This window comes from Caretta caretta, chromosome 1 (assembly GCF_965140235.1).
Source record: "Caretta caretta isolate rCarCar2 chromosome 1, rCarCar1.hap1, whole genome shotgun sequence".
Lineage (NCBI taxonomy): Eukaryota > Metazoa > Chordata > Testudines > Cheloniidae > Caretta > Caretta caretta.
In genome coordinates, this window is record NC_134206.1 from 202,103,670 (window position 1) to 202,126,397 (window position 22,728).

The 22,728-nt window shown below is 46.3% G+C and overlaps 1 protein-coding gene across 1 annotated transcript in view; it reads left to right on the top strand.

Moving 5' to 3' along the window:
* Window positions 1-772: 772 nt before the first annotated feature.
* The window catches only part of TIGIT (T cell immunoreceptor with Ig and ITIM domains), a 43,691-nt gene continuing 21,735 nt past the window's right edge, over window positions 773-22,728 (top strand). Inside the window, exons 1-2 of the mRNA XM_075124600.1 lie at window positions 773-884; window positions 1,393-1,629. Coding sequence (XP_074980701.1) covers window positions 773-884; window positions 1,393-1,629 — 349 coding nt within the window. The remainder of the gene's footprint in view (window positions 885-1,392; window positions 1,630-22,728) is intronic.

The window sequence follows — 22,728 nt, forward strand, 5'->3', positions numbered from 1 at the left end:
AAAGACACAATGAGGAAGGTGACATAGACATGAGCTGAGGACAGAGAGATTGTGATTTGCCGAATCTACTGCTTTAACCATAAGACCATCCTTCCTCTGGTTCAGGTCCATATCCTTCAGACTCTTCACAATTGAAATCTTCCCTATTTATTTTCTTTTGTAAATTGTTATAGCAATTCTCTTATCCTCCCCTCTCTACCAAAAATGCCAACCTCCATCATTTCTCTGCTTCTGTTAGAAGCCTTGTTTTGCTTTATTTCCTTGTGCATGGAGCACCCTTCTTCTTCGAATGCTTGCTCATATCCATTCCAAATTAGGTGTGTATATTCGCCACATGCACTGGTGCTGGAAGTTTTTCCCTCAGCAGTATCCGTAGGGGACTGGCTCCACCACCCCCTGGAGTGGCGCCTGCATGGTGCAGTATAAGGGGCACCACCGGCTCCCCCTACCCTCAGTTCCTTCTTGCCGCCAGTGATGGGACTGGAACTTCTGCTGCTTCAGCTAGCATTGTTTCATTCTCAGTTCTTGCAAACTTTGAAAACCTGTAATATAGTTGTATTAGTAGTTCTTAGTTACCCTTCATAGTAGTTCTCAACTCTTTGTGAGTCCCGAATGGGACTCAGATAGGGGAACGGGGCATGCCCCAGGCTTTAAGCCCTGTAATCGCTGAAAATGGCTTATGCCCGTCAATGATCCACGTACCAGCTGCCTAAGGTGCTTCGGCGAAGGGCACAAGTGACAAGGCTGTATGTGCAAGTCCTTCAAACCTAGGATGAAGAAGGAACGCGATATCCGTCTGAAAGTGCTCCTGATGGATTTGGCATTTGATTCGGCACCGGAGCAGCGGTCCGATGCCTCACTGAGCACCGCGGCCTCTGTGCGCAGTGCTCCGCCGGCGCTGTCCACTAGCTGGCACCGGTCCCCTCCATGGCTCTGATGAAGAAGCCAAAAAAGACTGTGAGGGGAAGATCTCCTACCTTCCTTAAGGGAAAGGAGAGGGCTGGGGGCAAGCCATGACCCATGCTGGGCAGCTCAATGCCACCATTGGGAACTTGGGCTCCAGCTCAGGTCGAGCAGAGCAGCCCATCCCATACTTCACCTGCGACCCCGGATAGAGGTGCAGTGCCAGGCCAGCTTCAGGTGGTGTCGACGCCTGAAGCCCTTCAAGTGGCTCAGGAGATCCTGACCCTCCCGGTGTCGCCCACACCAGCTCCAGCGGTACCCTGGTCTTGGGGAAAACCTGTGCTGGGACCTACACATGTGTCCCTCCCACCCTCAGCGGCACTGTCCCCATCAAGAGGGGCATCCTGCCATCTCTTGCCCGCCTGAACCCATCACGCCTCAGGACTAGAGAGGTAGGCTCAGTTGAGCCCTCTTTGGTCCCTGCCACAGGGGCACCGATCAAGGGACTTGAAGTGTACCTCGCCGGTGGATTGGTGCAGACCCTGTGGGGCACGTGCCACACAGCAAGAACTCCAGGACTGGCCCCGACCGTCTCCAAGGACCTGGTACGGATCCTGGGACTGATCGGACACCAGAGACCGCTGATTGCCGAGCCGTCATCGCCTGCCTCCAAGAAGGAGATCGCCCTACTCAGGACAATCCTCCTGGCCTCCTGGCGCATAAGCGGTTCAAACCACAGCAGCGTCAGGGCCAGGGGAGCCAGCCTCGGCAGGACCATCCCCATAAACAAGCCAAGGGTTACAAGTGCCGCCCGCCTCCAGCCTCTGCCCAGATGGACTGGACCCGTAATAAGCAGGGGGCCAAACGGTCATTTTGAGGGTGCGACCGAGGGTGACCTACAAGACTATTGCCTGGATCCATCTTTCTCTGACTGCCTTTCTCCTTTCCTCCCATCTTGGACTGCTATAACTTTGGATTGCTGGGTCCTCACACAGTGGAATGGGATTATATCCTCCAGTTTCTTTCTACCTCCTCTTCCTACCTTCTGTCCCCGTCCCTCTTCAGGGACCCCTCTCATGAGAGTTTCCTTGTGCAGGATGTAAAGGGGTTACTACAGCTGGGTGCAGTGAAGAAGTTCCTCTCAAGTACAGGAACAAGGGGTTCTATTCCCAGTACTTTTTAATCCCAAAGGTCAAGGGTGGTCTACGGCCTATCCTGGACTTGTGAGACCACAGCAAGGACCTACAGAAGCTAAAGTTATGCATGGTCTCTCTGGCTTCTATTATTCCCTCCCTGGACCCCTCGATTTAGCAATTTTTCAAGAACACAGACGCTTCCTCCGGTTTATGGTGGGGCCCCACCACTACCAGTTTATGGTCCTCCCATTCTGCCTGACAACAGCACAGAGGGTATTTACCAAGTGTATGTCAGTGGTAGCGGCTTACCTCAGGCACTGGGGTATCTAGATCTACCCCTGCCTCGACGACTGGCTCGTCAAGGGCGGTTCTGGGTCTCAAATCCGAACAGATTATGGCATTCCCCTCTGGTGTTATCTGGATTTGTGATCTACTAGGTTACTCCAATCCTTGACTCTGGGAATCAGCCTTACCCCGCTCTGCTGTAAGAACCCCCAATCCTAGGCTGTTCACGCACAGCCTCTGGCATATAAGCTGCTCCCAGCTACTTGCAACCGAATGACACTAGCCAATATCTCCAGTCCCAGACACAACCCTGGAAACCTCTGTCTTGTTGTGTCCGGTTATACCCGCTGGACACTGCAAGCTTATATAAGTTCATCAGTTTAACAAAGAAATTGATATGTACCAGACTTGTTATCACAAGGAGAGAGTCTGACATGCTTCAGACCAAACGCACTGCTTCAGGTAGAATAAACAAATAGATTGATTAACTACAAAGATAGATTTTAAGGGATTATAAGTCAAAGCACAACAAGTCAGAGTGGTTACCAAAATAAAATAAAATATAAGCACGCAGTTTAAACTCTTAACCCTATTAGACTGGGCAGCAACTAGAGTAAGCAGTTTTTCTCACCCCACTGGATATTGCACTCCTTAGTATACAAGTTTGTTCCTTAAACCTGGGCCAATCTCCTGTGTTGGAGTCTTGTCTTCTTCTCAGTGTCCCTGTTGCTTGCTGCGGAGGTGGGGTCAGGAGAAGGGCCCAGCATGTGTCCACTCTGTCTGTTTTATACCCTCAGTCCATGTGCTGGGGAGCACAAGTCCAGGCATGTCTGGGGGGCATTGCTGAGTCTCTCCAAGCAAGGTTGAGCAATTCCCCTGGTGGGGCCTCATGCAGGTGAGTCATTGCATTGTAGCTCCCTTGCTGGACAAGGGCTGCTGATGGGTTGTTTGACATCCCGCCCGGGCATTGGTTACTTTCCTTGCTGTTGCCTCTGGGGAGCTAATATCTGGCTGATTCCCCAACTTACAGATTATTTTAGTAACCATCATACAACACAATTCTCATAACTTCATATGAATTAATGATACATATATATGGATAGAGCAGTGGTTCCCAAACTGGGGTTCGCAGAATGTTACAGGGGGCTCACCAGAAAAATTTCACTAATGGCGGCCAGAGGACCCCGGGCAGCCGATGGGACCCGGTTGCAGGGCAGACAGCCCGAGCTCCAGGGAGAGCGGGGCAGGGCAGTTGGGGCTGACAGCCCGAGCCCTGCCCCTGTCAACGGGGGAGCCGGCAGCCCAAACCCAAGCGCTCCGCATGGGGCTGGCAGCCCGAGCCCTGGCGGTCAGCGGGACTGCAGCCCAAGCTCAGTGGAGCTCAGTTGACCGGGGCGGTCAATGGGGTCCAGCAGCAGGAGTCTCACAGAGTGTGGAGGAAATTCCAATAAATCCTGGAAATATTCATTTTTAGGAGGGGCTTCACGAGATTTCACAATTTAGTGAAAGGGGTTCACGGGCTGTTAAAGTTTAGGAACCACTGGGATACAGAAACAACTTTCAGCAGATCATGACCTTTTCCCTGATACCTTACAAGGTGTGCTTTATATGTAAGATCACGGTTATGTTAAAATGAGGAATATGGGGGTTACAGTACACTCCCCCAAGGTATAGAATATCATAGGGATGTCATGGTGCTTCAACCATATGCCACTCCCTGAGCCTACTGATGAACAACAAAAAGTTGACAGTGCCAGTGCAGAGGATGGAGCTCATCGGAGTGGTCCTCGACTCTACCTGCGCCAGAGCATTCATGCCACTGGAAAGATTCCACATGTTGGCGAACCTCATTGCGGAAGTCTCCATGTTCCCTCTGACTACAGCCAGGGTCTGTCTGCACCTGCTGGGCCACATGGCAACATGCACTTTTGTGGTCCACCATGCTGGCCCCAGCAACAATGGCTGGCGACGGTCTATTCCCAGTCCCACGACCCCCTTGAGAAGATTGTTACCATTCCCCAGGCGATACTTACCTCACTGAGATGGTGGACTGACCGCAGGACAGTCCTGGAAGGGGTTCCGTTTGACAACCCCCCTCCCTCCGTTGAGTTGGTGTTGGACACCTTGGACCTCGGCTGGGGGGGCACATCTCAGCAACCTCCAGACACAGGGGATGCGGTACCCGGAGGATGTGCAGCTACACGTAAACGTCAAAGAGCTCTGAGCAGTCTGGCTGGTGTGCGGAGTCTTCTTTCCCCACCTGTCGGGCAAGGTGGTATGAATTCTGATGGACAACAGAGCCTCGATGTTCTACATCAACAGGCAAGGGGGAGTGCGCTCGTCGGCTTTCTGTCAAGAGGCACTCCATATGTGCAACTTTCTGCATCAGCCACGAGATTCACCTGGAAGCTTGTTACTTTCCCGGCGTCAGGAATACGCTGGCAGACCAGCTTAGCAGGGACTTCTCCTCTCACCACAAGTGGTTGCTCCATACAGAGGTCACCTGCATGATCTTCCAAAGGTGGGAAACTCCCCAAGTGGACCTGTTCGCTACCAGACAGAACAGGAAATGCCACCGGTTTTGTTCTCGACAGGGTCTGACTCCCTCTCCGATGCCTTCGTCCTGTTGTGGTCAGGGAGCCTGATGTACGCGTTCCCTCCGATTCCACTCATCAGCAGGGTCCTGGTAAAGATCAAGAGAGATCAGGTGCAGGTTATCATGATCTCCCTGACGTGGCCTCTCCAGCACTGGTTTGGCACGCTCATGAGCCTGTCAGCAGCCCCTCCCTGGCCATGCCCAACTGACTGGATCTGCTGTCGCAGGGCCACGGTCGGCTCTTACACCCCAACCTCGGGTCCCTCCACCTCCCAGCGTGGATGCTGCGTGGCTGAACCCAGAGGAGCAGACCTGTTCGAAAGGAGTCCAACAGGTCCTCTTGGGAAGTAGGAAGCCCTCAGCCAGACTGACTTATCTGGCCAAGTGGACAAGGCTTTCCCGCTGGGCGTCCAACCGGGGCATCTCTCTCTTGTGTTCCTCCATACAGGCTGTCCTGGACTACCTGCTCCATTTGAGGAGCCAGCGCCTGGGCACTCTCTTCCATTAGAGTATATCTTGCGGTCGTCTCCACTTTTCACCTGCTGATCCAAGGACAGATGGTGTTCTCCCCTGACTTATGAGGAGAGGCTGATGACTCGTGAGGAGAGGCTGAGGGAACTGGGATTGTTTAGTCTGCAGAAGAGAAGAATGAGGGGGGATTTGATAGCTGCTTTCAACTACATGAAAGGGGGTTCCAAAGAGGATGGATCTAGACTGTTCTCAGTGGTAGCTGATGACAGAACAAGGAGTAATGGTCTCAAGTTGCAGTGGGGAGGTTTAGGTTGGATATTAGGAAAAACTTTTTCACTAGGAGGGTGGTGAAACACTGGAATGCGTTACCTAGGGAGGGGGTGGAATCTCCTTCCTTAGATATTTTTAAGGTCAGGCTTGACAAAGCCCTGTCTGGGATGATTTAGTTGGGATTGGTCCTGCTTTGAGCAGGGGGTTGGACTAGATGACCTCCTGAGGTCCCTTCCAACCCTGATATTCTATGATTCTATGACATGACGGTCAGATTCATGAGAGGGCTGGAGAGACTCTTTCCTCAGGTATGGGCTCCTGTCCCGCAGTGGGATCTTAACTTGGTCCTCTCTAGGCTCACTGGCCCACCCTTTGAACCGCTGGGTGCCTGCTCCCTTTTCCACCTGTCATGGAAAGCCGCGTACCTGGTGGCGGTGACGTTGGCGAGACAGGTCTCGGAAATTAAGCCTCAACCCCGGAACTGCCGTACACCGTCTTCTACAAAGATAAGGTTCAGTTGCGGCCCCACCTGGCCTTCCTGCCAAAGGTGGTCTCCACCTTCCATATGAACCAGGACATCTTCCCCCCGGTGTTCTGTTTCAAACCGCACAAGACCAGTGAATAGAGGTGTCTTCGTGCCCTGGACGTCCAGAGGGCCTGGGCTTTTTACTTAGAACGTACCAAGACTTTCCATAAATCGCCTCAACTTTTCATCGCTACAATGAGTCAGTTTAAATGACAGTATGGGTCTTATGGGCCTGAACCAAAACTCCTGTTCCATACAACCCTGAAGTTTGTGTTCTTTTCTAACTTTCATCCCTTCTGGATTTACCCTGGTTGATTGCCTGTGTCACTGACATATAGACACTGGACAGCTTTAGATTTTTTCAGTGCTGTTTATGCTTCTTTGATTCATTTGGGCTATATATCATGTAGCTTCTTGCAACATAAAGGGTTTTCTTGCATATTCATTTTCAGTAATTATGCAAGTGCCTTTAATTACAAATCTCGTGACATCCTATTCTCCCACTCAAGCCTGGCAACTTGGCACCCACAGGTTCTCAGCTCAAATTTCATTTTCTGACATCTCTGTTCTACTCTCAGTTAAAATGTTTATTTTTATCACACTCCTATCAAAAGCCTTAAATTATCTGTCTAATTCCTTTCTTGCATGAGATAATTGTGTGTGTGTGTGTTTTCAGGGCTCTTGTGGGAAGGCATGTTTGGGGCCCTTTCTCCTGTTTGCTGTTAACTTGGGTTGAATGAGCTGAGCAGCTAGCTGGAGGTGAGGCTATGGATCTGACAAAAGTTGACTGTGAAAACCATCACTTTGGGTGAAATGCTGTTGCAACCTCTACATTTTTTACTCGGCAGATAATTTGTGCATGTGTAGTGCAGCTTTCTCTCCCTTAGAAGGTTGGGAGGTAGTTCTTGAAGAATCCACTGTTTATACAAAGTATGATTTTTTCAGAAGCTTCACTTTCAAATCAAATTCTCCAAAATGCTCCAAAGCACTTCTTGTATCTCCCTTCTAAATTTCAACTTTCTAGCCCCAGCCATTCCGACTGTACTGCTGTGCAAAGAAAATGTCATTAGGTACATTTTTATAAAGAGGTGTCATAAATATAAAGGGAAGGGTAAACCCCTTTGAAATCCCTCCTGGCCAGGGGAAAGCTCCTCTCACCTGTAAAGGGTTAAGAAGCTAAAGGTAACCTCGCTGGCACCTGACCAAAATGACCAATGAGGAGACAAGATACTTTCAAAAGCTGGGAGGAGGGAGAGAAACAAAGGGTCTGTGTGTCTGTCGTATGCTGGGTTTTCTGCCGGGGATAGACCAGGAATGGAGTCTTAGAACTTTTAGTAAGTAATCTAGCTAGGCATGTGTTAGATTATGATTTCTTTAAATGGCTGAGAAAAGAATTGTGCTGAATAGAATAACTAATTCTGTCTGTGTATCTTTTTTGTAACTTAAGGTTTTGCCTAGAGGGGTTCTCTATGTTTTTGAATCTAATTACCCTGTAAGATATCTACCATCCTGATTTTACAGGGGGGATTTCTTTATTTCTATTTACTTCTATTTTTATTAAAAGTCTTCTTGTAAGAAAACTGAATGCTTTTTCATTGTTCTCAGATCCAAGGGTTTGGGTCTGTGGTCACCTATGCAAATTGGTGAGGCTTTTTATCCAACATTTCCCAGGAAAGGGGGGGGGTGCAAGTGTTGGGAGGATTGTTCATTGTTCTTAAGATCCAAGGGTCTGGGTCTGTAGTCACCTAGACAAATTGGTGAGGCTTTTGACCAAACCTTGTCCAGGAAGTGGGGTGCAAGGTTTTGGGAAGTATTTTGGGGGGAAAGACGCGTCCAAACAGCTCTTCCCCAGTAACCAGTATTAGTTTGGTGGTGGTAGCGGCCAATCCAAGGACAACGGGTGGAATATTTTGTACCTTGGGGAAGTTTTGACCTAAGCTGGTAAAGATAAGCTTAGGAGGTTTTTCATGCAGGTCCCCACATCTGTACCCTAGAGTTCAGAGTGGGGGAGGAACCTTGACAAGAGGAAAGTATATTTTCTCTCATTCTCAAAAGTGCCCTAACCATTTTTGCTCATGCGCTCTTTGATCATTGGGCTGATGCCAGAACTGTAGAATTACAGCCCCGAAGGTGACAATGCCAGAAAATTATGAGGAAATGAAGAAAGGGAGGTAAGAAAGGAAATAGTCTGGTAACCTTAACTATAGCTTTCAGTGGAGCTCCAACTGTAACACACACACAAAGCATGTAATAAAATAATCTCAAGTGAAAATTGCTTCTGTGAACCTAAGATGTATGCACTAGAGAGGTTGCTCCCTGGGTGTGAACTTGTAATCTGTCTGTGCACCCCCATCTTTCCAACCAAGACACCCTCGGATTCCTTTCTAACTCACATCTCAGTGACTTGCTGACTCAAGGACCCCCGTGTGACTCTTTTAGCAAGCTCAGCACAATCTGCCTTGCTGCCTGTCTTGAAAATCTTTCAATACAAACTTTTGCCACGTTCTCTCTGGCTAGTGGGGGAAAAAATGATAAGACTTATTGCTGCCACTCTGTGTTCCTACTTTGTACAATCCCTGAAGTGCATCTAGAAGAGAAGAGCAGACAGTTTAACTCTCTCTTCTTATCTGCATTTGCCTTTTTAGTTGCCATTTACACGCTGCTCAGGTTTTAAAATCTTGGTTTAAGAGCTGTTCCCAAGGGACCTAATAGCAGCTTAATCAGAATCCATCTGCACAGCACTTGCATCTGTGAAATATTAATGTAGCCAGGGATTGATTAATTTATTTCCATAAAACCAGAACTCTGTGAAAAGAACTGACTAGAATTCTGGGATATTAATGTACAGCCCTGCAATGATAATAGAGTTTGCTGGAGTTTTCTTTTAGGGATGTATAGATTAGTCAGAGCAGAGTGTATGAGAAGGAGTGAGAACAATGGGGATGTCATGCTGTGAAGCTATAATGGAGAAAAATACACTTGATAAGTTCTATAAGCAGATCAAACTGTTCAAAATTATTGTGACTGACTGAAGTCAGAAAGGGGGGACTTTTAAGAGCACTGGAACAAAAACAACGAACCCAAGACTTTGTGGTCGAGGACAGTGTTGCCAGCCCCAGAGATCACAGGATTGGCTTAAATATCAAGAGATTTAAAAAATTACTACATGTTGTTGTTTTTTGTTTGCCTTCTGGTTCCCTTGTCTTTAGGGTTTCTGTTTTCAAAGTTTTCTCAGTAACCACAAAGGCTAGAAACTTTTTTCTTTTTAAATGAAACCTGAAACTTCTCCCATAATCACATGCTTCCAGGAGTTGGGACTTTAAGAAAAATGCCAAATATGGTGAAACTCATGATCAAATCATGAGAGCTGGCAAGACTGAGTTGATTCCCCAGTTCGTTTCTTTCTTTCTTTCTTCCTTTCTTTCTCTGAATGCTAAAGCTTAAGATGTAAGGTGGGGGGAAGTCTTCAGTGACTGGCAAGATATAAACTTTGGGGCAAATTTTCCACATGCTGACAACTGGCTTCCCTTTTTCACAGGAGAGACGCTGATCAATTGTACCTCTAATTGTTTGATTTTCACCTGCAAAAGGGGGGGCCACCCTTTTGAACATACGACCATTCAGCCTTGGTGACAGATGTCTAATTGACAACTCTGGAGACTGAAGTTCCCTGCTTATCCCACAGAACAGGTAGTGGCACAAGCTTGTCCAAAACCTCGTTCCAGCATGCTTTCTACCCTGACCAAGGGGACCCACTCTCATAGTGAAAAAGGGAGTTCAGTCTCTGCCTGTCATTCACTCCTTTACCTCTGTGCTGAGAATGCCGAGAAAGGGGCCAATTGTGGCAGTGTTTGTGGTGTGATTGCTTGATCACTGGGCACTTGACTCAGACAAGAAAAATGACAGACTATTGAACAGCCATCAGCTGGTAACAGCTTTAAATTGCTACTAATGTGGGCTGGACATGAATCCGTTATCTATTAGTGAAAGGCACTATACCCCAGTACCAGTCACCGGTGCCATCCATTCCCCAAACTGGGGACTCTCTTATTCCCTCCAGGTTGTTTTGACTGGACACTGTACTCAGATGGAATGAAGAGTCTCCATCAACAAATGTACTGATTGGTTGGTGCAAAAATACACCACTCTAGTGGGGCGCATATGATGAGTGAAGAACACACATTTTGGGTGCTTGTGCAGTTTCTTTACTCTGAACAGAATCCCTTTGAGAGTAGGATGGAGTGGTTATATTGAAGAAAGGTTTTATTAGAAGCAGAGATAGTAAGGGTAGTAAATTGGCAGTTGATTCAATATTATAGATAAATAAGATACTTCTGTGTCTGATTTCTATAATTCATTAAATAGATTGATAGCTCCTTGGTGCGGGGACTATGTCTCCTTCAGTGTTCTATGCACTGTGAAATACACTGGTGCTAAGCAAATTGGAATATAAGATTTGCCATATTGGATTAGACCAACAGCCCATCTACTTCAGTATTTGACAGTACCTTTATTATAGGCAATGCAGGTAATGTTGCCTTTAGTTACTTTCCATTATATTCCTTGTTAGTTGCTTATAACCGTGCCAAACTTTGCCATTTGGGCTGAGATTTTTCATGCTAGGTGCCTGCCTCAAACTGATTTTTTTTTTTTTAAAGTTTCAGCTAAAACAGTTAAGCTCTTTCCAAGCACAAGCTTAAGGAAAAATAAGGTTTTTTTTTTTTTTGTTTGGTTGGTTTTTTTGCTCATGTTAAAAAAGCTTTGTCAAGGTTCCTTCCCCACTCTGAACTCTAGGGTACAAATGTGGGGACCTGCATGAAAGACTCCCCAAAACTTATTTTTACCAGCTTAGATTAAAAACTTCCTCAAGGTACAAACTTTGCCTTGTCCTTGAAACCTATGCTGCCACCACCAAGCGTATTAAACAAAGAACAGGGAAAGAGCCCACTTGGAGACATCTTCCCTCCCAAAATATCCCCCCAAGCCCTACACCCCCTTTCCTGGGTAAGGCTTGATAAAACTCCTCACCAATTTGCATAGGTGAACACAGACCCAAACCCTTGGATCTGAAGAACAATGAAAAAGGAATCAGGATCTTAAAAGAAGAATTTTAATTAAAGAAAAAGTAAAAGAATCACCTCTGTAAAATCAGGATGGTAAATACCTTACAGGGTAATCAGATTCAAAACACAGAGAATCCCTCTAGGCAAAACCTTAAGTTACAAAAAGACACAAAAACAGGAATATGCATTCCATTCAACACAGCTATTTTACCAGCCATTAAACAAAAGAAAATCTAACACATTTCTAGCTAGATTGCTTACTAACTTTTTACAGGAGTTCTGAAGAGCATTCCTGATCTGTTCCCGGCAAAAGCATCACACAGACAGACAGAGCCTTTGTTCCCTCCCCTCCCCACCCGAGCTTTGAAGGTAACTTGTCTCCTCATTGGTCATTTTGGTCAGGTGCCAGTGAGGTTGTCTTAGCTTCTTAACCCTTTACAGGTGAAAGGGTTTTGCCTCTGGTCAGGAAGGATTTTATAGTTCTGTATACAGAAAGGTGGTTACCCTTCCCTTTATATTTATGACAAGCTTCAACAATCATTTTGCTGAGGAATGCTAGCCCTAATGTCCAGGATGTGAATTTTCCTGGTCCTGTGAGAATTTGCCCAAATTTGGCCAAGGTGTGACCCTCTGAAAAATGTGTTTGCACATGCTCAGTAGAGACTTGTTATGAGTTTGCAGCCAGCTTCTCTGAAGATTCTATCTGCACTGGGCATGCTCCAGCCCCATACAAGCCTTATGAGCCAACAGCACTGTGTATGCGCCATCTCCGCAAATATTATGTGATCATGTAATTAAAGACTGTATCATAATGCATACACATGTGGGGGAGGGGTGGCGGGAATTCAGGTTGTATAGGCAATCTTAATTCTGAAATTCCCAACTTTGGAGTGCTTCACTTTGCAACCTTCATGTCTCTTTACGGTAGTTTTTTTCAGATGTAATTATCTATATTAAAGCAAACCTTCCAAAGCCCCAACTGAAGTCATGATCCCATTGTGCTAGGTACTGTACATATAGTAAGAGACAGTCCTTTCTCCAAAGACCTTAAACAGTCAAGACATACAAAGATTAGCTGAAAGGAAGTAGTATCCTTCCAGTTTTACAAATGGTGGTAGAGCAATTAAGTGACATGTCCAAGGTCGCATAGAAAGTCTGGGGGAGAAATTGAATGCCATTCTCCTGAGTCCCAGTCAATACTTTAACCACAAGGCTATACTTCCTCTGAGTAGCAGGTGCTTTAGAGGAAGGAGTACAGCCGCTGTGATGGACAATTCTGCAATAACATACCAATTTGGGACGTTTCTTCCGAATGTAGGTCAGTCAGTTTGACTTGTGCCCTGAAGCTTAAATCTTGATATCAATTATAAATGTTTATCCTAGCTAGGATAACTGGGGATGGCACACTTGCTCTGCAGATAAATATCTAATTCTTGCTTGAATCCTACTAAGCAGTTTGTCTGAAAAATATTTGGCGTCTGTGAGTTCCACATGTCAATTACATGTTTGTAAGGAAAGTTTCACTTTGTTAAAATTGTTGCCTTTTGGTTTCATTGAGCATTGTCTTGTTCTTGTAAGACTATAATATCAGTAATGAGAAACAATAAATTCGTACCCGGTGGGGAGATGGGGCTGTTGATGGAATGAAGAGAAATCAAGCAGTTCAAGTTGCATTTACTGACAGAAAAGTTTTGCTAGGCCCACAATATATTTATAACCCAAAGTAAGTGTTTGTGTGTTACAGGTCCCAGTTTAGGTCTGACTTGCAGAGGATATGCATCTATTACAGTTGGCTCTTTAGTTATAGCAACTCATGTGTTTGTTTCTTGAGGTCCCTGGTTGAATCCCTGGTGTGGAACCATAGGGTATTGAAAAATCTATAATTCTTAACAGATCAGAATTTTACCTGAAGATGCAACAGAGAAAAAATGCAGAGAAGGGTGAAATGGGAGAGGTAGGTGAGACTATTGTGTTGGTGAGAGGTGGCAGAGGGGCTATGGAGGAAGCTGCTTGGGGCAGTGAGGAAGGTGGCAGAGTGAAGCTGAGTGGGGCAGTATCTGCACCTTAATGTAAGTGTCATGCAGAAAGAGTGACAATAAAACATATTCTTAGTCTGAGTCAATCGAAGAATTGCCTGGAAGCTTTCCTGGTAACTGATGGGCCTCAAACAATACATTGAACCAGTTTGTTGGAACTGAGAAGGCAGAGCCTCCTGGATATGAGACTGCTGTCTGGAGTGAGAATGGATGTAATCGGGCTCTGGACATATATTAGAAAGTGAGTTCTCACTTTGCAGATTCATCATGGTATTTGACATTCCCTTGCTCCTCTTTCTCTCCCCTTAGTCTCATAGGTTTATTACTACAATGACAAATGCTGGATTTATCTCTGATAGTGGCTAAGGACATTTTAAAGATAAACTTTTGCTTTTTCGATGAACTGCTTTCCTTTGAACAGCTTCTACCCACTGCTTTCTTGCACAGAGACACTGGGGACACCATGTGGCCATGAAGAGAACTGCAAAATGTGAAGTTCAAGTGCAGACGGATAAATAGAGGCATGATATGGGCATACACAGGCCAGTCTGTTGCTCCCCCAGCAGCAGTGTAATCCTAACCCATTTCACTCCGAGGCAGATTTACCACATGCTATAGTCATTAACACCAAGCTCTACATCCGCCACTACTCACAGCAGAAGGCACTATATTGAAGTCAGTAGAGAAGTGCTTGCTAACACCAGGGCTGAATTGGTCCCACAGAGTGAAGCTGGACCTATAGCAAGGGTGGCCAAACTTACTGAGCCTCCAAGCCACATACAACAATTTTAAGAAGTTCGAGAGCCTGGGCTTCTGCCCCATAGGAGGCACCTGCTGGAGCTCGGGGCTTCAGCCTCGCTCCTGCTTAAAACCCTGAGCCCACGGGGCTGAAGCCTCGAAACCCTCCTCCCTGCTGGGCAGAACCCCTACCCTGCTGCAAGGCAGAGGTCCCGAGCTCCTCCCCCCCCCCCCAGTCTGGTAAGTGAAGAATGGGGTTGGGTCGGGGTCAAGCTCCGCAAGCTGCACTTTAACTGTAAAAGAGCCACGTGTGACTCGCAAGCCACAGTTTGGCCATACCTGTCCTATGGAGTCACAGGCACAGCCTCTCTTCCCGCCCCAGTCCCAGAGCACAGCTCTCTCCATGCAGAGAGCATGAGCTGCCTGTTGAGCTTGGTGAGAAACAAAAAATAGTGTTGCCCCAGGAATGTATTTAAATTGTACACAGTAGCTCCCCGGAGTGAATTCCTGAGGAGGACAAGAAATATCTTAGTCTGTGTTCCTCTTATGAGATGACACTGCCTCCGAGGGCTTAAAAGCAGCCTGGTTAAGGCTGGTGAAAATTGCTTCTCATTGCAAAACAATGAGACCTGGAGAATAGCATAGTTAAGGCTGAAGCTGGCTAACCGTTTTCAGCATTTTATTTTGTGTATTTGGTTTCATGTGGAACTTTCACTTTATTTAACAATTGAAACACTCTCTTAAGGCTTTTTCTCACTAAAACTTGATGGCACCTCTGCTCAACATTAAGTCCAGTTTAATGAAGGTTTTTTTTTTCCTGGCAATCTGGTACAAAGTTGGCTGCCTATGCTCAGCAGCAGGCAAGGACTGGAGTGTACAAGAGCAAGAATAAGGTGCATGCACATTGCTGTGTATGACCCTGCACTAGCATAGCAGAGGATGCTGCAGATCACGCGTTATGATTCACTGGCAGAGCTATGTGGGAGCTCAGGATTGCAAAAGCAGGAAGTGTTGGAGGTCAGAATGGAGGTTCATTGACAAATCTGTGTGGGGAGCTCAGGACTGGAACACCAGGGTGTACTGCAAGGCAGGAGAGAGGGGCATTGGCAGAGCTGGGTGGGGAGCCCAGGATTGGGATAGCAGGCGTGCTGCAGGGCAGGCGTGAGGGGCATTGGCAGAGCTGGGTGGCGAGCCCAGGGCTGGAATGGCAGGGGTTGCAGCAGGTCAGGATTGAGAGTCATTGGCAGAGATAGTGTTTGGGATGGGGGAAGCTTCCATATGCACTTGTCCACATAATACCTGGCAGTGCAACTGTTGCCCGCTCTTCTAACTCACTGAAGTAAAAGACATCATAAAATTATGGAGGATGGAATGTTTCGTACGGCTGTTCACTCTAGGGATGTGCATGGGAATGTGCCATTCTCATTCACTGTACGGATGGCTCCTTTTGTATACATGATAAAGGGCCTGATCGTGAAGTAGATGCAGCCGTGTCTTCCGTATGGGGGTGTGTGCACACCGGAGCCAGAGAGCTTTGCCTAGCAGTACCCATCGGGGCAGCACTCATACCCTGCAGCCATAGCTCCTCCCCTGATTGTAAAAGGGCAGCGCTGCCTTGATCCCTCTCAGTTCTTTTTCGTCACCTGTGGCTAGAATCGGAGCTTGGTGTGTTGTCTTCGCCTCATGTTTTCACACTCAGATTTCTGAGAACTCTTCTTGTATATCGTAGTAGTAGTACCTTAGGTGAGGTTTAAGTCTTAGTTGGCTGCCCTGTGTGATGCCCTCACCAGGGTTCAAGCATTGCCCATCATGTAGAGGGGACCACCCCAACAGCGACCCCCACGTGAGGTGCTTGTCATGTCTTTGCAAGGGACATGTTAAAGAGAGGTGCTCCATCTGCAAGTCATTCACCAAGAGGACTCAGGTGATGAGAGACTTGCAGCTGAAGTAGCACCTTCTGCAGAAGACAACCATAACGTTGCCCTGCAAGGACTCCCTTGCAAGTCCTGGTGTAGGGGGCATTCTGGGAATGGGGCCATGGAATACAGCATTGCGGAGGTTGTAGGCAATGCTGTGGCCCATAGGAAAACCTCAGGAAGGTTGCTGTAACTTGGACGGGCCCCGATCCAATATCCAGAGGATGCAAGCCACCCCTCTCCCTGGGCAGAAAATTCTCAGTTCTGATGTTTTGTTTGGTCCATTCTGAAGGCAAGCAATGTGTTCTTAAGAAGTATGTTTATGACCTTCCTGGCATACATCATTCATAAATCCACCATAGCCTGTGCTTGTATAGCATCTGAGCCGATGACCCCGCTAACCATCACTTTGTTTGCACGTGGTGTGGAGCCCCAGGAAAAGCAATGCCCTGTGAATTTCCACATAAACCCAGGCCAAAGGCCAACACTGATCATGTATTTTTGTTGGCTTCTGCATTATTTGGCTCTGACAAGTTAACAAAAATAGGTTTCTTGGTTCAGCTACAAGTGGAAACACGTTCTTCCGAAGTTACTACTTACATTCTAAGTGGTCGCCAGAGGAAACCAGAGCCCTGTTTAGATCGCTCTGGTGGTTAGCTGATAAACCTGTCTTTAAAGTGCTCACAACGCCAGGCAAAAACCAGAATTGAAGATGGAAGGTCACCAAATTCCTGAACGTATTTGGAAGTTGCCGTGCCTGTTTCTTCCCTCGGGCTTCTCAGAAGCATTTAGGGCATTCAGGGGTGGAAACAGGTAACTGTGTGTTTACACACTGAAGGGGTCAGGCACCACTGGGCTCAGGCAAGTTTTTCACTCCAGGTAGGTCAGACCATTTCAGAAAAGCTGCTTGGATCACACTAGTGGTCCAACTAGTCCAGTATTGTGTGTTTGACAAAAAACCAAAACATAGTAATGCCTATGTTCATAAAAGCTACCCTGCTAAAACAAAACACTACACTGCACACACAATTCCCCTCCTGAGGGAAGAGAACAAATCACATGTAACAGATATTAGTCATGTCACTTAATGCACTGATGGAAGGTGCTCAGATACTATGGTGAGCTACAGAGAATAGACAGAGGCCAGTCCCAGAGAGGCTTCAGGAGAAGGCGCAAGAAACTTTGTATTGCAGAATTGTAGAATAATTTGCCCTTAGAGGAAGCTTCTTTCTAACCTGAGACAGTAGCTGGCTGGTGTCCTGATGCAGGAGAGTTTTTATATCCCATATACATTGTTTTTCCAGGTGACTGTAGCCATGTATGTTCTCATTAGCCATATAAACGTCTAATCTTTTTTTTAATCCTGCTAAGCTTCTGGCTGCAATGATACCTGGTGCCAATGAATTACACACGATAATTACCTGGTATGTAAAAGAATGTTTGTTCCCTTTTTTCAGTGTTGGTCGCTTTTTAACATCATCAACTGTTGCCTATATGAGAGAAGATAAATAGGAGCACGCACCAGTCATTATTTTATATACTTCTTATTTGGGACCTGTACTTGCACCAATTAAAGGCAGTATTTGACCAAATAATGAGAGGTATTTTTTTGCCTCTCTAATGGATACCTCTTCATTGTTTGTATAGTTATAAAAATGAGTTTGTGTAGCTTTAAATCTTTATTTCTTAGTACAACAAAGGACCACAGATCTGCTACAATGGGTACTTGAGCGTGCATCCGGCTTGGGGGCAGAACCAGACCTGTCAGTCACTGAAAGCAGGGGAAGCCCTGGCCCCGAAGATCCCTCCAGTTTTCTCTGCCTCCCCAGTGGTTGGTGGCTCAGCCAGGCCTCATAGACTTTAAGGTCAGAAGGGACCATCATGATCATCTAGTCTGACCTCCTGCACGTCGCAGGCCGCAGAACCTCACCGCCCACTGCTTTAATAGACCCCTAACTTCTGGCTGAGTTACTGAAGTCCTCAAATCATGGTTTAATGACTTCAAATTACAGAGAATTCACCATTTACACTAGTTTAAACCTGCAAGTGACCCGTGTCCCATGCTGCGGAGGAAGGCAAAAAAACCACCGGGTCTCTGCTAATCTGACCCCAGGGGAAAATTCCTTCCTAACCCCAAATATGGTGATCAATTAGACCCTGAGCATGTAGGTAAAACTCACCAGCCCGATACCCTTGCTCAGAGCTTTTTCTGAGGGAAATGCTAAACTTTTTTCAACTTTCTGACTATCAATTTGGTTCAATGATGTGTGCATCTAATTCCTAGCCATGCTCCAGGGCTTCCTTTGCCTGTCCAATCAGCTCTTCTTCCCCTCTGAGGCATTTGCAGCAGCTGGTGCCCCTCCAAGCTTCAGGAAGTGAGTTGGGCCAAGAAAAGCCAGAGCCAAAAGGGAGAGTCTACGTTTCTTGCTGCCCCCGATCCAGTATTTCCAGTAATCCCCTCTGCATCTCTCCATCTCATCCCTTGGCAGAGATCTAGGTCCAGTTGTATAGTCTCTGCTCCCTCAACTGAAGAATGTAGAAGATCAGATTTTTTTGAGGGGGACTTCCCATTCAGTTGAGGGAATGCATACCATTGAGGTCACAGAGCACTGTGCCATCCAAGAATCACCAATCTCTGTTCTGGTGGTAACAATCAACATGTCTGATGGGGTTTTCATAAATCACTAGGAAGAACATGATTGGCCCCATCCCATAGACAAATTTTCCTGTCCGGGGCAGAGCAAAGTTTCCTATTGCTATATTTACTGTCCACCAACGGGGTGATGAACACCAAGGCCAGCATGGCAATGTTGGATTAGTAGAGTGGCTCTGACATCCAGAAATCTCTCACTGATTGTAAATTAATTTGGTGGGACATGAGGTGATGAATGACCTCTCACAGATCTGCGCAAAGTCCCTGCTACGTGTCTTCCCACCTTTTCCACTGCTCCCCAGGACAATACAAGAGATAGGAACGAGAGCGCAGTAGTGATCCTGTTTATGCCTTTCTGACTGAAGAGGCTATGACTCCCGGGCCTGATTGATGTAGCACTGGCGATGTCATCTCTGTCTCACAGAAGAGATCTACTATTGCAAGACCTATCTTCCATGTGGGACCAAACAGGTTTAAAACAAACACTTGTGAGAAGTGATTATTGCTCTAATGGATCCCAAAAGAAAGGTCAACAAATAGAACTTGTTCTGCTGGCTGGTGCAAAGTCCACAGTTTAAACAACATGTTGCACCAGTGAAACGTAGCCTTTAGTTCCGTCATGAGGGCCTTGTTGTGGGTGTATAAGAGTATCCAAGCAAAAAAGGTCAAGTTTCAGTAGCATGATGTTCTCAGCATGTTCAAGAAGAGGACGTTTTGTACAAATCCCAACAATTTAAATGCTTCCTTAATGTGTCAGCCCTTATTCCACTCCCGCCTGGTTATAAAATGCAACAGTGGAACCTCATTCTGCTCCCTGCAGGACTATCCAGATTGGATTCCTGCAGGAAGTCTCATTCTATTTCTATCCATCCAAAGGCTATTGTCGCCAATCAGATTATGTTGTTTTGTTTTGTTTTTTGAGTTGTGAACTTTCTCTAAGGAGACCAAGTATTGTATGTTTAATTCACACAGGTAGTCTTCAAAATTGTCATAGCATTCATTCCCTAATTAATTCAAGACCTATTCAGTTAAGCACCAGTCCTCAGTAGCACTGACAACCTCAGGTGGAGTAGTCATGTCTCCTGTATTGAGATCTGCTAGACAACTGCATGGCCATCAGTATTTAAATTAACTAAATTCTGCATATTACTCATCCAATATCAGGTGTGTGTGTGCAGGCAGATGTCTTCTTAGCACAGCTTAGTGTCCAGAGGAAGATGGAGAAGATACATAATACCCCACATTTTGGGTATTCATATTTAAAGCGTGATCCTGCTTCCTAACCTGGAGGCACAAGTCAGAACAAAATAAATAAGGTTCAAATGCAAAAAAATTAAAATCCTACACCTGAATTATAATGTTGTCATGTGGGTAAAGGCCACACAACATCTTGAGAGTAATAAAAGCAGTCAAGTCAAGTTAGAGATCACATTCAATAGCAACTTTGTATATATATGCATGGTGCTCACTTATTTAAAGAGCATATAGAAAAATAACCAACCAGAAAGAAAAATTTAAGTATGGGGAGTGATGAAATTATACAGATTCCAAAGAGAGCGAGAGAGAGAGAGAGAGAGTCCTTGCAATGACAGAGGGTGGAGGAGCACATGTTGTAGTTCTTGATTTTATATTACAGTAGTGCCCAAGACCCCAACCAGGATCAGGTCCCCATTGTGCTAGGCACTGTACAAACACATAGTGAAAGACAGTCACTGCCTCAAAGAGCTAACAGTCTAAATAAGCAAGTCAAAGGATTGGAAGGGAAGGAAAGACAAAATGTGACTGGCTTAATGTCACAGACCAGTTCAGTGGCAGAACGAGGAATAAAATTACTGCTCAATGGCTTGGTGCTTTTCCTTTGGAGTCACACCGCAGAATCACACCCACAAAAATTGGAGACAAGCTTTTTGACTTAAAAAAAGGTGTTAAAATTCATGCCCTAAATCAGTTCCACTGAATCTTAAAGCCCTTAGCAGTGTTGGTTGAGGTCATAAGTAGAGACCTCTCCAAGGGTGAGTGTTTTACTATTGGCAGCAGGCAAGACTCCAGAAGTGGGATATGTTCTCGTTCAGTTTATCAGACCCTGTGTTTTTGGAGATTTATGTGCTGTGACATAGGACAAGGAAGTTGTCTTAATCTTTGGAAGTCCCTGGCCAGTTTGTGCCGCGTTGGAATGTCAGGATTAAAATGCAGAGTCTGAGCTGTGCTAAGATCTGAGCTAGCAGCAGCGCTGTTGACAACATTTTGTTAGTGGCCGAGAACTGGAAGAGGAGAAGTGCTGTTGCTCACGCCATGCAGAGCTGTGCAGGGAGCCCAAGATTGGAATGGCAGGGTGTGTGCTCTTGGTGAAGACTGAGGTGCATTGGCACGTCTGTGTTTTATATGGTGCTTTAGGATATAGGGCCAGATTTCCTCTTGCAATCTGGTCCTTTTACTCTGCTCTGGCAGCAAAAGAGGCTGGAAATTGACCGTATCTTCCCAGCTGATAATTCCCCCCCAGTGTGGAGGAATCCTCAGCTTGCGTGAGAGCAAGCATGGTTGGCTCTTACACTCTACCACTCCTAGGCACAGTGTGGGTCTAAGAGCAGGAGGAGAGAGGACCAGTGCTGGTGCATTCCAGCTATTCTCAGATAGCCCCTTGCGGCCTGTTACCAGCCCTGGGCTGGGAACCAGGAAGATGTAACTGGCTCCTTGGAGGCCCTGCTCTCCCACCCTGCATTTCACAGAAAGTGGGAACAGAAGAGAGGCCCATAGTCTCTGCATACAAATGATCAGGCGCACTGAATCAATATGGAAGACTTCACTCTGTGAGAAACCATCTCTCCCATAGATTTCGTTGGTGGCCCATTTGCCAGATTCTCCATGTGGCTCTAATGGCTACTGGAAATCCAGGTGCTAGCAAGGAGACTACATGGCTATTCCTAAGGATGGCCCACCAACAGCCAGCACTCCAAGCCCCGCACTGTCCTCTAAGCTGAGTCTAGCTCCTGAAAACCAAGTAAGCCAGCCAAACTGCTCCACACTTGATGGCTGCAGAAGCAAGTGCATGAAGCTCAGCAGCACAATGACGAAATGTAAAGAAGAGTCTGAACGTGTATCTAGGGTTCATTGGAATGTGGTAGGAACATTTCTGATGTCAGCAGCACATGCTTGTGCTGTCCTCTGAAGTGCAAAGAACATTCTGCTTCTACAGAAGGACCAACACACATGCTGCGAGAATATAAGTGTAGAGGGTTGTGGTTATGATACTAAATCTGAGATGATCTTTCCAGTGTAACCTCTAATTTTCAATTATGTGTAACTTCCCCACCCACCCACGTCAAATGACCTTTTGGGCTAAAATTTCTCTCACACAGTCTCAATTCATAGGGGAACCTTTGTGTGGAGAAGTTTCATATGTTAGTTCATTTCTTTTTTTTTTTTAATTTTCCAAATGTGTGGAGGGGGATGGAGCAGGCGTTGTGGAAGTCAGGAACGTATCTAATGATGTAGTTATCAAATGAAGGTTTTTCCTTACTGGGAAAGAATTGTTTTTGGCTAGAAATTTAACCAGAAGTCTCTGCCTCTAAGAACAGCCTGGCTGCCTGTCTGCTGATCTAAGGGAGAAGCTGGTTTTCCCTGTCAGCCATAGTTCTATGTGAGGTCTGTAAGCAAAAATGTGATGTCTGACCAACTCCTTTTTCTTGGGAGGGGGATCAGTGCTTGGTACATTCCAGGTTCTTTGCTTTGCTGTGTGTCCATTCTGGGCCTCTCCAACCACCTGGCAGCACTTGGGGAGGGAGACCACAGCCTCCACTGTGCTTCTGACCTTTTGTGGCCTACTTGTTACCCACTCCTGCTGCTGCTGCTGTTTCCAGGGTCAGGGTAAGTTTCTCTTTCAAAGCTGCCAGCCAATAAATGTCTCAACTAATAGCCCCATTCAGGCAATTTTAAATAAAAAGAGGTTTTATTGGCAACTGTACAGAAATGGAGCATGGTGGGTAGGGAGCTAGATTATTTGCTTCCTTTGTGCTGTTGTGGTGTAAGGCTGTGGTAATACAGTGATGAATCAGGTCAAGGGTTGCCAACTGTCTAATCATACAAACCCAAACCCCCTTGCCCTGAGGCCCTGCCCTTGCCCTGCCCCTTCTCCGAC